The 16,608-nt window shown below is 34.2% G+C and overlaps 2 protein-coding genes across 6 annotated transcripts in view; one reads left to right on the top strand and one right to left on the bottom strand.

Moving 5' to 3' along the window:
- LOC139976899 (uncharacterized) overlaps positions 1-16,608 on the bottom strand; it is a 134,645-nt gene that overhangs the window by 57,730 nt on the left and 60,307 nt on the right. Inside the window, exon 1 of one of the 5 annotated variants that reach the window (XR_011796308.1) lies at positions 1,611-1,706. The exons of 3 other annotated variants lie outside the window; for them this stretch is intronic. Coding sequence is in view for 1 of the 2 variants with exons in the window: in XM_071985784.1 (XP_071841885.1) it covers positions 43-189 (147 nt within the window). In the remaining variant the exon portion in view is untranslated. Of the gene's footprint in view, positions 1-42; positions 190-1,610; positions 1,707-16,608 lie in introns of those variants that run through there. One more of the 5 variants, XM_071985784.1, reaches the window with a different exon arrangement.
- LOC139976891 (uncharacterized) overlaps positions 1-16,608 on the top strand; it is a 40,401-nt gene that overhangs the window by 12,824 nt on the left and 10,969 nt on the right. The gene's annotated exons all lie outside the window — the stretch shown is intronic.

Raw genomic sequence — 16,608 nt, 5'->3', positions numbered from 1 at the left:
TAGTGAATTAATCAGGAAGCTACGCAACACACATTAACATACCACACAAAGTATTTGCTACTATGAGGGATCTATCTTTTCCTTTCGTTGATGCTATCCATCTCTTTATGCGTCCTGTGCAAGGTATAGAGCTTGTCAGTATAATGTCACCTCGATTTAACACAGTGTTGTCTCCATAGAAGTAGAACTCTGCGAAGATTAAAGGGAACATGGAAAAGAGTAAAGCATATTATGGATAGAACTGTAGTCGAAGCAGTGACATGAGGATTAAACACTGCTTATTTGAGCTGTCCAACTATTGGTTGTTTTCGTTTCTTATATTGTCCTTTTTTTTGTTTAGGGGAGGTATTCAAAACCCACAGTACCTTGTGTACTGTGCAACCAGAAATCATGTCCAATTGCATTCGGGAAAACACATATAGAGAAAGGGAAGGGGTTGTAAGATAAATTCAGTTTCACCTCCAGAGTTAGTTTAACATTTACTTGTTTAACATTTATAAGGAAGAAATCCAACAGTCTCTTTGATGATTCTGTGCAAGGACTGTGAATTTACTAACATTGCATAGTACTCGATACTTGTTTAAAGGCCGCCAGTAGTACACCTATATATCCTACCGAAGTCATATAACGGTAAATGACCATGGAACTTGTAGATAAACGTCCCCTAACAGTGACTTATCTTGAACCCATATGTCTCGAAGAGTGTTAATATTGAAGAATCTGGACCCCTCCCCAACCCTCGATATGTCTAGTACACTTTAAGTTACAACACATATTTAACGAACATTCTTTATTACAATAGTTTTTTTAGTAATGAATTTATTTTTGTTACAATGAATTATAATTATAATCGACCTTCCCCACAACTCTGATCGCACGGAATTAATAAATCAGCAGGTTTTACAAGGGAAACAGAACTTACCACCAGCCATATCGTCTGGAGATTCATAAAGTACTTCTTCACTAACAGGTATGTTGATTGTTTCGAATGTTGTCGTAGTCACGCTTGAATTAGAAACAATAGATAATTGGCGGTATATTGAATTAACTAAATATTGACTATTACAAATGGGCTTTATGAAAACTTAAGCATGCGGATACCTCATACGGAGAAAATATGGAGAAAATATGATTCTTTATCCCTATTCAGAAACTGAGTTTTAATTCATTTTAGAAATGCTTATCAAAATGAGGTGAATTCACGTCGAAGTAGGAATTATTTTCGGATACACAAAATTCACAGAAGGGGGTTGCTCTTGAAACATTGTATTTATTTGAAATTAATCTCAGTCATGTGGGCTTCAATTTAAGCTACTTGCACTCTCACAGCGTACCTCATAGCTCCTTGAAAGATTACCAATTGCTTGAAGGGCGACTGGGAATACACACTCCAGGAATTTGATGATCCACCAAATATTATACTGGCCACATGAAATATACAAATATAGTCTCAATTTTGTAGATTTTATGGCAAATCACTTCTGAAGCTTCGTTTGCCCCATTAAATTAATACGTTTTCAGTGACGTTCCAAAGTTTGTAGTTTGTTTTTCTAATTCAGTAAGAATAGATTACTCGTAAAACAATACCAACATAGCATATTTTTACGTACTTTGAACTTTATAAAACATCAGTAAACTCGTCAAGATCGATATTGTGAAGAGAATTGGTACGATAAAATAATAAACGCCCATTTTGCCTTCAACAGTATCTGTATAGATTAAATGAGTAAAGAAAAATATTTCTTTAAGTTTTCTTGGCATGTGTTAAAGGGCATTTCATTAATTACATAGTTCCTTTAAATAATGAACGACCGGTTAATTATTATTATTTAATATTCTCTTCGTAACCCAAAGTACCACTGATTTAGGGAACGAACAGCAGCAGGCGCGGCGGAACGGAAAAATTGTTGGGGGGGGGGGGGGGGGGGCTAATGTGTGGAGACTATCTAAGCGGAGCGCCACCATCGGTTGGCGCGAAGCGTACAAGAAAATGTTGGGTTTTTTCAAACCCCCAAATGGCCGGAAATGGCACTTCCCGAGTGTTTTATGCTGCGAATACCTAGCCCTAAAATATAGGTCTCAAGCCTGCAATTTCTCAGATTGCACGTAAAAGTCTGTAAAAACATTGTAATTTGTTTATTCGATGGTGTTTTAAGAGAGTAGCTATTACTCGTAGTGTACTCGCAAAGACGTTTTTGAGTGTAGTAAGGGTATTGGCGGAGTTAGGGGAATTGGTCAGGGGGGCAAGAATGGTCTGTAGGGGCGCTTTCGACACTATCTAAGCGGAGCGCCACCACAGGTTGGCCAACCAGCGTACAGACAATTTTTGAGTAAAGATACTCCCTAGATTGCAGGAAATGACCCTTTCCGGGCCTTGCTAATTTGCAGAAAAACGGAGAATAAATAGGTGTCGTCGCCATTTTGTCGGAAAATTACACCAACAGAATATGACAAATGTCAATAGGTATATGAGAGCGCAATAAAATAGTAAATAATCGCGAAAAAGTAAAAAGTAGTGAAAAGCTGAAAAGGGCGCCAGCAGTCCATTTGAGTCCGTCAGGGGGGGGGGGGGGCATCCGCCCCTGACTGTATATATGGACGCTCCGCCACTAAGTAAGGGGATGTTGGAGAACTGGCTGAAATGAGGCAAGTCATTGGCCTAAGACGAAGTTGTGTTACGCTTACCGGTACTCACACTCACTGCTTCTACTTTTCACGGGGCATGAAGACGCGGTTGGGGTGACAATGTGGTCTATAGCCAGGGGACGGGCCGAGGGTTCCCCAGCAATTACTAAAATTATTACACCTATATAGCATACGTGTGCATCGGACAGATCGACAAGTATGCATTGAAAAATGAGCAGATGCACGTTTCGGAGCCTTGGTAAATATTGGGGGGGGCTTATCATGCATTTGCCCCCTCAACTTTTTCATTGGGGGGCAAATGCATGATAACTTTAGTAAGGAAACGTTCGGGAATTTTTAACGTTACAGGATACGAACCGAATATTAAGGAATCTTGAGGATGGATCAGTGTTTTAGGGGTTAGGTTAAAAATTACGTTAAAAATTCCCGAACGTTTCCTTACTAAAGTTATACAAAGTAAAGGACTTCAAGTTTCCTTAATATTCCTTAAAAAGTTAATATTCGAACGTTTACTATCAAACCTAACCCCTAACACACTGATCAATCCTCAAGTTTTCTTAATATCCCGAACGTTTCCTTTTGAAATATCATATTTAATCAAGGTTGGGCGAAATGACCAGACTGGTTGGGCGAAATGACCAGGCTGGTTGGGCGAAATGACCAGGCTGGTTGGGCGAAATGGTAAGGTTGGGCGAAATGGTAGTTTGGCGAAATGGTTGTTGGGCGAAGTGTCCTGCTTCCTACAGCAGTTGCTTGTCTGAGAGTGTAGACAGTGAAGACAACTGTACCGAGCTTCAATAACGTTTCTTTGAGGTATCTCGTTGCGAGCCCAAACTATAACTATATGGAAGTCACAAATGAACTAAATTGTTACCTGATGTGTCGTCCAGTGTAATTGACTTAGGATTTTGGATGTGGATTATAATTTCACTCTCTTGGTTGACTACATATCTGCCATTAACTTTACATGTGAAATATTGAATATTGACTCTCATTTCGAACTTCAAATTTGATGTCAAATTTTCATCTCTAGTTTCGTGACGTCAGTAAAAGTGTCAGTTCTGTTATAAATTCAGTTCTGTAACCACGTCACGTTTAACGGTAGAATAGTGTTGAAAATAGCACATTGTATCTCAAAATCCGAACCCTCAATAGCCGAACGTGTACTGCTAGTATCCGTATTCACAACCACGCTTTCCCCAACAATTTCAATTGTTGGTGTTACTATAATTTATAAGAAGGAAAACATGGAATGTGTTAATTACGAGGGGCACTATTAGAACTCCATTGTTATCATTAAAGATACGTCCTTGATAGAAAAGGAATCAAGTGCTTTAATTTATGTAAGGAATTGGCTAGAATGTGATAATTTCTTAACACATAGCTAAATTGTTGCCCAATTTTATACATTTATATTCAAAGTTCTACCGCACAAGGTCACTGATTAGAATAAACTCTGATAAATATCAATGATTAGCTTATTTGAAATTTATTGTTGCAAAATAGCTATATTTGTTTAGCAACCACTAAAAGTATGCTTGAAATTTACCTTGGATATGAACCACAAATAAAGATATCAGTTGGGCTTTTAAAACGGGCATTATTTGCAGTTGTTCGAAGTCAGTAAGAACGGTTGTTATTCAACTGTAGGATTTGCTAATTTTATCGAGATATGCTAGTCTGTTACATTACACTTTATACCACCATATACTGTTTTTCTTTTACATACTGAAATAAACTGACTTCATCCTGAATTATCTTTTAACAATAACGGTTAGTGTTTCGTGTTTCTTTACATGTGTCTGCAAATTCTCCCGGCAAAACAGATAATGCCAAGCAGATATTAAGTTGCTATATTGTGAAATTAGAAAGAGGTAACTTGTTATTCACCGATTCGTTAAGTGATTATGCGCTACTATGATATTTACACTTTGTATTGCCAGCGGCATCGTCACAAATGTACATGTAATTACGAAACTAAAAGTTTATTCAAATAAGTACATACTAACACAATCACCGATAACAGCATGGAATGGCGGTGCACACATTATCACTGTATTGTAGTAGCGCTATTTCTGGTTGAGTTTAAAACGTAAAACATACTTAGCTAAACTGGGGGTAGTTTGCTCAAGTATAATGTATTGAAAGGTAGGTCCTTTCACTTAAATGAATACAAAATACTGAGTATAACACTGAATCTGCAGCCCTTTTTGGCTTACAAACTCAAAGACTCAACTAGAACTTGAGAACAATAATCAGTCCTGAAAGGGATTACACAGTTTCAGTGGATGATGCTTTTCTCATTAAAACGTGATCTTCCAGATTTAAACGGTATTGGGGATGAACAATATGCTTCGTTGGTATTTCTGGAAAGATTAGCAAACCACTCGGTAAAGTACAAATCTCGTGCCTCGTGTATCGCTTGCGTTAAACCGTCGTTCATGAATTATGCTGCCATAGACGCACCTAGACCGTTGATTAACCTCTTATTTAATCATATGAAAAGAACAATGTATTTACAAATCTCCATCGAATAATGTTGTATATTGACAGCGGCACAGAAGTTGAAGCGACCATAGTTTTTTATGATATATTATAACCGTACGAGTACACACATCGTTGCCGGCCCATACCTGGTAAGAAGGACATTATATCTTTATTACTCCGTAGTCTTTGTCCACAATGTGTTCCTGTTTATGTATTTATTTGAATAAGTTCAATATCTGTTCTGATATTGAACAATATTCTAGTAGATGGTCTAATAACGCACTGCGAGAAATGTTGCTTACTAGGGTGAGCCAATACCGATACATGACCTTGTGTCGATACACGTGTCAGTGCACCCACACTAATACGGTGTCCACGGGAGCCTAATTTCTATAACAATCGGGTCTTCATTACAGCAAAGTTAGGTTACGGGAAGATATCGTACATTAAACATTGGTTCCGCGATTGAGTTCCAAAGATGAAACCACCGAAAGATAGGCAAAATAATACAATCAAGTAATCTATGTATTTACTTTATGGAGGTTGATCACTCGAAGATACTTTCCGAACTTGTAAGACAATGATGCCTGTTGGAATCGATTTGATGGTAAACGATATTGCCGAAATGTTTCATGTACTCCTGGATGGGTTTGATGAACTATTGATGTTTACGAAGAATCCTGCTAACGATAAAGAGGAACGTATCAATCTCCTCCAAAAGGGAAATGAACATGATGTTAATTTGACCGTCAAAAACTTACTTGATAATAAAATAAACATGGTTTAATATATAAAGCTTAAGGGTTGGCTAACGTCTCGTAAAGTTAACGATAGGATATTTTCGTTCGCCCTACCATATTCAAAAGTAAGATTGAATGGTTTATTCAGTAAATTCAGAAAACTTCAAAATAATATTAAACTTACAAGCAATACCCCAATTATCCTTGATTCCTGATTCAAGTGTGTAAGACTCTAGTAAAGACGCCCCACCGAGAGTCAACTCGGATGCGAAAAGCCAAACTTCGGTTAAAGTAAAACTGTCAAATAAAGACAGTCTATCGATTGCAAGGAGGCTGAGACAATGCCGAAAGTGTTAAGTATGAAAATTCTATGAACATGGAGAAGAATGATAACAAACCATTAGTGAAGTTACCAAAGAAAACAAAATTACCCCAATTTACCACAGAAGATGACATAGTAGAATGACAACAGCCGAGTTTTGGGATGAGGCAAAACAAAGTTAATTTCCGATGAATATCTCGCCATGAATCAAGAAAAATCAGATAATACCCTTCCAGAAAAAGATATGAAGACTCTGAAAGTCCACAAGAAACAGTTATCTAATTAATATATTACTTCACACAATGAACGTTCTCTTTATCGTTTTGATATAACCTGATACATGTACAAAAAAATATGATATCTGAGATCATATGCGGTATCGTAATTTGATTGAACATTTGTTTCAACTGGAATCCATTTCAATTTACTGTAATGACACTTCAAGAAATAGTTTTTTTTTTCATTTATGTACCCGTTTCATAGGATTGAGTCGTCCTGTATAAGTCTTGAAAGTTTTTTTTCAATGCTCTGTTTTCTAACTTGATATTTTTAGCAAAGAATACAATGTATTTCTTTTTAAATTAATTTGCTCTTTTAGTTTAGGATATTCCTCTCCTGTTTAATTTGTAGTTTATAACTGTGAGAAGATATCTCCTCTTGTCTTACGAGAACCAACATTCAACCCAGAGAAAAGAGAATATCTTATGTTAAAAACATGAAAATTAATTGAATTGCAGTATTTTCTTAGAAATTGTTCAAAAACAATTGAACTTGCGCTATCAATATAGTCCTTCGAAAAGTTGTCAACTTCTCAGCATAAAATGTTTAAAAAAGATTGCATAACAGATCCGTTCGCTCTGCCTATCTCTGGGAAACAGAGGAAAGTATGATTCGGAATCCAAGTATGTAACGTTAAATATTTACAATAATTGTGAACAGAGATGAAACGTTGACGGTCGTTGCATAAGATGATAACTGCCTTGAATAAATCTCTATCGATGTTCAAATAATGTACATACTATGTTTTCAAATTTAACTTTGCGTCTTTAATATTCGTCATATATAAATAGTAATAGTTTATTTGGTTGAAAATGTTGTCTTCTATAGTCAGTTGAATTCAATTCTCTAATTATCCAATGTTAATGGTTCCACCTACTCTTTACTTAGTACCATCTTGTTAATATACTGACATTAACAAAGCTCTCTCTTTTCGTCTGATTCAGCGATGTCTTCCATGCTAAGTAAGAGCTGACGAATTGCATCTCTAAAGTTCGATTCTCGGTTTCTTTTCATGGGAGTATAAAGCAAACTTAAAGAACGGAGAATTTCAATCGCACTGATAGTTGTTAAGCTGTTTATACATACAGTATACCATAATTCTTTGGGTTGTCATACGAAACGTAAGGGCTATTCATATTGATCTTTTTATTTAAATGTCCCGGTAGCATATGTCTTCATTATTAATATGTAGTACATTGTAAACATGTTTCTTTGATGTCATAACTTGTTTCATGGCTTCCTTAGGCTCTTACATTTCATCGGAAGAACTGAAACAATTGTCTGTGTTTGGTTAGTCTAAGTAGTCCAACCACTTTAAATGATGAGCCTGACGGGACATTGAAAGTAATCTTCTCAAAACAAAAAATGGTGTTTAACAACTACATCCTGGATTACTAGCAGAGATGTGTTATCATTCTACAAATTTCAAAATTAATTTTATGCAAATCTTCACCTTTTAAAAGATAAAGGTTTAAATAAATTAATTAGTTCTTGGTTTATCTTCAAATTGGCAATGGATAGAATATATTTGCAAGATGTTAACACTGCAGTTGAAAAAGATTAATTTTTGTTAGCAATTTTGGAAATGAAAAGACAGGAGCAATGTTTTATGTAATGTGTGTACAACCCCAAGAGGAAATTTTAAATGTACTTTTCGATGGAACTTGTTAAACTACCTTAAATATGTTGTAAGAATTCACAAGTGTCTGTAAATATTTTCTAGTAACCTCCTCAATTAGAGTGTTATGGGATGTGCAGAAACAATACGGTTACTTTGTGTTCTGAGTGACAATATAACTAAGCCAGTATTGAAGTCATTATTAATAAATATTGTGAAAGTAATAGTACTCGTGGATACAGGGCAATGAAAGAAATGCTGATTAAGTATTAATTATTGATGACGTTAGACTTATTTGACATGAAGTAAGGTTCCCCAATATCATATTCTTTGGCTTTAAGTGATATTTAATACTCAAATGTATGTTCTAACATAAAAACAAAAGCAAATTACACATGTGTCTAATGTACGTGATTAAAATAAGTGCATATGACAGAAATAAAGAAAAAATACTGAATAACAAAGATGTAGAGAAACAAAAGTTAATTGCCACTGAAGGTGACTCAGGGTCTATAACGTATAAACAAATAGGATGGTTATTTTGGCAATTCCTAAGAGTATACTCGCAATGAAGAGAATATGATATTTTGCTGGGAGGAAGTTATTGCTGTGACTATTTACAGCATACTCAATGAAATCATGTGGATGGTTAACACAAGATAAAGCACAAATATGTGGATGCATGAAGTAGATTAGAAAACAAAACATATATTTTAACAACTAATTCAGTTGATAGGTAACATATTTGCTTTTTTAGAAATTGAGTGAATTAAGCATCTATTTTATTAAATGAAGTACTTGTGATATATTTCTTTTGTTTATTAAAAAGAAAACAAACAAGTTATACAGTACTTGCGATCGGCTTAATTTGTTTAGTGAATTTAAGAGATTAATGGTTAATCGTCTGTTTAAGTGTTTACTAGTTGATGTCATGTACATACCAAAAAACGTAAACATAATACAACAGCTGAGTGGGGAAATTGACAAACTATTGAAATAAATATCTAAATTGCATCTATAAAATAGACCTAGCAAGCTTTTATCGATGCTAAGGAGTGGGGGTCTATTTGGTTGTATAGCAGGTAACTTTTATATCTTCTCAAGGAGCAATTTGTGCTCAAATTTGTGTAACAATTTCGAAGGTTATAAAATTACTCAAAAAAGCAAGGTTCCTGAGTACAATAACTGTTATCATATCTTCGTATAAGCTTATAGCAATTGGACTATTTTGTAAAGCACTATTTTGAAATGTGATTGTAGTTAATTATTATCCGTTTTTAAACTCAGTGATCATCTGAGCAAGACTCACATAAATTTACATTAAGCTTGCCAACATCTTTAGAATCCTTAGAACACCATGTACCTCATATTTAGCATCACCTGTACATTTTTTCTTTGAACATGAATGTCGTCTCCCAATGCCATTACCTGAATTTATTATGTAGTAAGAAACCTTTCTTAGCCACACTAAACAAGTCTAGCCTGGACCAAGTGATGATGTGCAATGCACAATTTGATATTACATGATACACTCTTCCTGTACATCAAAGTTACGTTCTCTGCCAATAATTGACAAAAAGTTGGTGTTTCGAAGTACCAAGCAAGATTAGAATGTACTGTTCTGCATTTTCAACCTACTTTCACTTACATAGTTTATGCAGGACTTTCTCCGTACTGTGTAACGGATGGTTCAGGTGATGTTCACTCTACAAGACAGTCGGCATGCTGCAGAACACAACTGCTTTCTACGATATGGCTAGGCATGCAGTCGAAACAACAGCTCAAGTGAAAATAAAATTACCTGGGCTATATGAACGACATTATGTATCAACTCAGTAGTATTATGTTAAAAGTAAGATATGTATCATCTTTGTAGTATGAAGGTTAAGGTAAAACATGTATGAACTCAGTAGTAGTTAATTAAAGGTAAAGACATATATCAAGTAAGAAGTATGAAAATAAATGTAATGCATGTATCAACTCAGTAGTACGAAGGACAAGGTAATATTGGTATCAACTCAGAATTATAAGTTACAGGTAATAGGTAATATATGTATCAAATCAGTAGTATGTAGTTAGAGTAAGATGTAAATCAAATGAGTAGTATAAGTTAAATGTAAGAAATGTATCATTTCAAAAGTTGGAAGATTAAGGTACGATATGTATCATCTCCGAAGTATGATATTAAGACTAATGGGTGTATCAACTCAGTAGTATGAAGTTGATGGTAAGATATGTGTCAGCTCAGAAGTATTATGGTTAGATGAAAAATATGTATGAACTCAGTCGTATGAACTTTAAGTAAGATACGTTTTAAATCAGTAGCAATATAAGATATATAGCATCTCAGTAGTAATTTACTTAATGTAAAAGAAAGCGCATAGATAATTTGTTTTTTTAATTTTGGTGTGATATTTTTGCTTCAAAATAAATATTCTTTCCAACGTTCAAGAACTTAACCTAATTTTCTTTTGAAATTGCCCTCACTTAGATCTACAGGTAGAATTATTTCAGAGCACTTTTCATATGTGCATTTTGTGTTTCTTAGCATAATGCATTGCTATCATAACAATACAATGATCCTTCCCATTAAGGAACCTTGTATTCTGGGCTAGTTGCTTTGCAACGTTCGTAATATCAGTGTCAGTTTATATGTGACATGACTTGTTAAAGACCTCCATCGACCCTTTGTATTAAGACAACTGTCACTGCTTGGTATGGTAACTAGTAATAAGTTGTGACATTGTTAATATATATATATATAAAATATATTAGTATTATAAAGTTTATTATATATTTTAAAGGATACAGTATAGTAAATGGTATATGTTTATTATACACAGCAATGTATTTTTTATAAAGTGTATACTACATAATAAAGTATATATTGTACAGTAGGTTGTATATAATTGGATATGGTATTTAATTTGTATATACTGTATTGTGTTTAGCATAGTGTATATTACATGCGACATAGTATAGATACAACTATATGTATACAGTTCATAGTCGTATAAGGTATATTATTATCTTATATTTTATATAGTGTTTTATACATATAATAATGTATTTTTATAAAGAGTAACATAGTATAGTATATATTGTATAGTACATAGTATATTACAGTATAAAATATACTATATATAATGTATTTTTTTAAGTATAGATTTTGTAGTATATGAATTTTTCATGTATAAAGAAGAGAATATATATGATATTTTTAAGGTATGTATAATTAAGCATACTTTCTTTATCTTTTTATAATAAGTTATGGAATGGCAGCAGCAAAATATCTGCCCTGTCTTGGATCTATAAGTGTCTGTGTCTTTTGTTTTTTCTAAGCATATGAGGACAGCACTAGTAACCAACACCTCTTACATGCCTGTAGCTACCAAAAAAATTTCTATTTACACAGGTGAGCTAAATAAAGATAACACTTGAGAAAGTGATCTGAAATAGTAACCAACACCTATAACATCCTGTTGCTGCCATGGAAAGCTTCTATTTACAAAGGTGAGCTAAACAAATAGGAAACTTGAGAAAGGTATCTTAGCTGATTTTTATTGACGTTTCTGGCCTTGATTTATGTATGCATTCTCTTCTCAACTAGACATACTATTTAAATTGTAAATGTGACTTGTGGTGTGAGTCTGAGCACTTTCTGCATACTATTTAAAGTCTTGGTTGTTGAGGCAGATTCAATGTTTCTTATTCTGAATGCATTCTGACCAGGTGGGTTTAATAGAGAAAAGCTGTCGCAATGGAAAAACAGGAATATATTTTCTGTTTCCCTTATGGCGCGAACGATTTACCGTAAAATCACTGCGACCACCCATATCAGCATGTTCATTACTCTTATCGTCTACTCTTTTTACCCAATTTCAAGTAGGAAATATCTGAAAACAGCTGTTTATTCCTTATAATGATAAGACCTAAATAAACATACTTTTACAGATAATTGACCTAACAAAGACTTATCACGAATGTGAAAGTAAGCCTAGCCTAACTGTCGTAAACAAAGCAGAGAGATTTGACTGGCGCATAATCTGTTGGTCGGATCTACCAAATTTTGATTGAAGTTTGAAGAATCTACGGACTTGTTAAAAAATCTGGCAAATTTTATTCAGCTCAAAATGTTTAACTACAGATAACTCAATAAAAACAATGATTATTTCTATGAAAATTCAATAGAACGGTGTTATTTTGGCTGAGCTTTTAGGGCAGTAAGCTGGAAAGGTCGAAGTTAAACTTTGGCAACACACATTGAGACTTTAATACGTAAATTATAATATCATTGTAGGTCATTGGCTTGTCATGGTTATCGAGTGTGTATTTCAACGAGTTAGGGGAAAAAGGATTGAAGGTGTTTCCAGTTATTTTTATATAAATTTTAATGCTGTCAGTGAAATTTGTCTGGGAGATAAAATGTTGAAAATTGATAATTACTTGCTTATAATGAAAACTTCATTAAATATGAAACAAAAATCTCGTTAGGAATTTTACTGTAATGAATTGAAAATCTCATTTGAGTAATAGATTAATAGTTGGGAGGTTTAGGGAAACTGTGACAAAACTGACAAAAAATCTACCGTGAAGAGTGCAAATAGTATTAGATGAAAGGGATAATTTGTTGAACTAAAATTAAAACAATTAGAGCTTACTCACTTTTGCTCAAGCACACAGAACATTTGTTGTTAAATAATTTTTGAGCAATATTACAAAAGTGTCTCATTTTGCTAGAATTAAAAATATTGTTCTAAATGCATCTATAGTTGCTTGCATGGTGCTCATAATACTTCCAACCGGTCATCCATTTGGTACAATTACACAAAGATGTTAATGGTTTTGTGCATTAGCGCCATCATTTGATTTGCTACAACGAAACAGGAAGTAATATATTTGATGAAGTGGATTTTGAGGTCATGTGCAGTGTGAAGTTTTGTTATCAATAGTAGAGAGATTCTGCAAAGGAGCCCTCAATATAGTTGTTTAAATATTGCTCATAATACTTCCAACCGGTCATCCAATTGGTACAAGTACAAAGATATTTTAATGATTTTGTGCACTAGCGCCCTCTTTTGGTTTGCAACAATAAACAGGAAGTGGATTTTGAGGTCATGTGTAGTGTGAAGTTGTGTTATCAGTGGTAGAGACATTCTGCATAGGAGCCCCCAATATGTGTCAATACTGAAATTCACTATTTTTCAAATAAAGAAAGCCTAAAAATTTGTTTCTCTGCGTTGATGTTTTATAGAATAGTCCAGATTAAAATTGATTTTTGAATAGTCAAAGAGTGTCATCTAAGCATCCTTTAGAAAGTTTGTCTTTCCTATCCTAGTTACTATTTTAGAGAAAATAACATTTTAATTCGATTTTTCTTGTACCTAAGGTGAACTTAAAGCAAACAGGTATGGTATACTAGAAACACACTGACAACATTTTATATTGTTCTTCTTCAAAATCTACATTCAATTTTTTATGCTTCAAAATTTGGATGCTTCAATGAATAAGCCAGTTGTGTTTAATGGGTAAAACTTTGAAGAAACACATTTCTACTGAACCGTACTGCTAACTACAGTAATTGTTTATGATCTACATTAATTAAACACATCTTTTTGAAGGGGATGAATACTAAGTAGTATCTAGTGATTTTTCCCCTTAGGGTGTCTACCATGCATCATACTTTTTTGTTTTGAACATCATTCCTATTAGGCATCACTTTGTCTGAGTATTTCCGTGATATGGGTTACAACGTTTCAATGATGGCCGATTCCAGATCCAGATGGGCTGCAACTCTGAGGGAAATTTCTGGATGTCTTGCCGAAATGCCTGCTGGTATGTTTATCTGCTACGAGGTCAATTGAAGGATACATTTTAGGCTTGAGTTTTTGAACAGTGAATGATGTGCATTTAAAGCAGGGATCATCTGGTGACCACTTTGGATGCTAGCCACATTATCTTTGCTTCTGTATAGTAAATAATATGTGTACACTTCTGTCTAGGAAGTAACATTTCATGTCTAAAGTTTCACAATGCTAGTCACTTAATAACAACGCCGGGCAACTGCTGGTTAAAAGCAAGTTTTCTTTCGGGAATTTTCTAGAATTAAAACACACATCAGTGACTGTTGACAGGCTTATTATAGCAGCCTGATAATATTTGCTGATGATGCAGTAATACAGGTCTGATATTAGTTAAGGAAACCTCACAGATTGTTTGCCCAACAATTGTTTTGCCTTTTGAAACTAACTACTAACTAATATAATACAATTTGGTCTCGTTAAGCTCTCACACACATCAATCATTAATGGGGTTATTTTTGTAGTAAGTACTTTAACAACTGATCTTGTGTTTTCTTTGTCTTAAGTTCCTTGTTTATATAGTTTCATTAATCTATTGATTGACTTATTGGCTTTACTGATTGATTGGTTTTATTGATGATTAACAGCTTTTTGAGATCAATTTGGATGCATTTTCTTTGTTGGGTTTTGTTCAATACGTAGATCCTGTAACAATTTTGACTAATTACCATATAACTACTGAAGTATCATTTTCAGGTGTTGAATCAAACGAATAGAAAAGAATAGTCTTGCATTTCATTTTATGGGATAATAGTTATTAAAACAGTAGAATTATTACGAGATGGGGCGTTGAGAAATTAAGCCAAATGTTATCGTTAATTAATAGTTATTATTCTTCTAGTTATTCTTCCCTTTGAAAAAATATCAAAGCAAAGGTTTAGTTTGATTAGTTGTAGTTATTTGGACCTGTTGGAGGTGTTGGTCACATCCTTATGTTTATAATAGATTTAGTATTCAATTTCAAGGGTTCCTTACTGCATTGAGTAATTTTCAATAAGTTTGGTAAAATTGTTCAAACTTTTTCCAATGCCCCAAAACTGTTTTGCGTTGTTGAAGGGTATCACGTCTTTGTTTGAAAGATGTCAAAGATGAAAATGTGTCGAGACATTTTTGAGTAAAGTAAAACACTTTAACTGGTTTTTTGTTCGGCCAATCTGGACAAGGTGGAACCATTCACTAGTCAATCACCCTCAGCTGGTCTGTGTGAAGCAAGTTCATCTGATTTGTTCATTCAATTTGATTGTTTTACTTTGATTCAGAGATCTGTAAATGGTATAGAACATGCACACAGTAACTGATATAACAGCACCCTCTGTAGTCATGCTGGAGAGCTCCATTTCAACTTTACATTGAAGCTGTGAATTGTGTTCTTACATTGGATGGTTCTGACCAAATATGTTATACTGTGTTCACATATATATGCATTTGCCACCAATCTAAATAAAGGCAACTTGTGTGTGGTTATGACTGTCCATTTGTTCCTCGTAATGTAGACACTATTTGATAAGCTTACAAGTCACAACAGATTCAAGAACAAATTGTGACCTACAAGTGCAGTGTATTAATGTACCCATTTATTTGTAAACCCATGACAAATAATGCCTAATTTGATCGTTTCTGATGTGGGTTTGGTTGACTAAACTGTTAAACAGAATATATTTTCCAATACATGTATCTTGTCTTTCTGGCAAATTGCCAAAAATACTAGCAAACACATTGATAAGTGCAGCTTATTTTAAAGTTTGCCAAATTATCAGAAATTATCTGTCATTTTTTTAATTTTTTAATAACCAACAACTAAAAACCTCAACAAAAATTACAGCCAGTGTGACTGGTAATATTCCAGTAAGAAGCCTCTCTGGTTCAATTGTTCAAAAATGCTTGATATGAGAAACTGTTTGGCTTTACTCCTATAATGGTGTTCAGTAGAAGAATGCTGTCAAATGTTTATTTCTAACAACATTCAGTAAGTATATTTCAGTAATATATTCATTTGTATAATGTGGAACTCTCTTTTTGTGTCAGAGAAAATGTAGCAGTTGGTTAGAAATTTCAAAGATGTAAGGACTGCCAAATATAATTGATACCTAATATACCTTTGAAATGTAGCTTGACAAGTTTACAAGTGCAAACATGGTTTGTTGAATGTTAAACGAGTTAAGGTTGTTATAAATTAGTTCAATTTTGTATCACATTCGAAGATGAAGGGCGGAGTATGCATTTTCTTTTTTGGTTTCCGTTGCCAGTGTGCCTCCTCTAGGAGGTGATTTCTGTGATCCGGTTACCTCAGCTACCCTGGGAATTGTCCAAGTATTCTTTAGTCTTGATAAAAAACTAGCCCAGAGGAAGCATTTTCCTTCCATCAACTGGCTGATCAGCTGAATTATGCTGAATTTGTGCCACTTAGAAAAAAGGTGAGATAAATGAATTCAAAAGTTAGAACTGACCATCATTTAGCTTTAACTTTGACTAAAACTTCATTGTCATCCTGATCTGATCAGTGTGTGTTTTTACGTTGTGTAATGAGTAGGTTAATAGCCAAACATTTCAGGCATTGGCATGTCTATCAAAGCATGAGAAATGTACTCAACTCCTTCATTCTGACATCACAGTCCTACAAATTAGTTAACTAACCACACTCTCATTGTGTTTTTC

The sequence above is a fragment of the Apostichopus japonicus genome, chromosome 12, assembly GCF_037975245.1.
Source record: "Apostichopus japonicus isolate 1M-3 chromosome 12, ASM3797524v1, whole genome shotgun sequence".
Taxonomy (NCBI): Eukaryota; Metazoa; Echinodermata; class Holothuroidea; order Aspidochirotida; family Stichopodidae; genus Apostichopus; species Apostichopus japonicus.
Note: the sequence above shows the minus strand (reverse complement) of the source record. Positions and strands in the feature narration are given on the sequence as shown.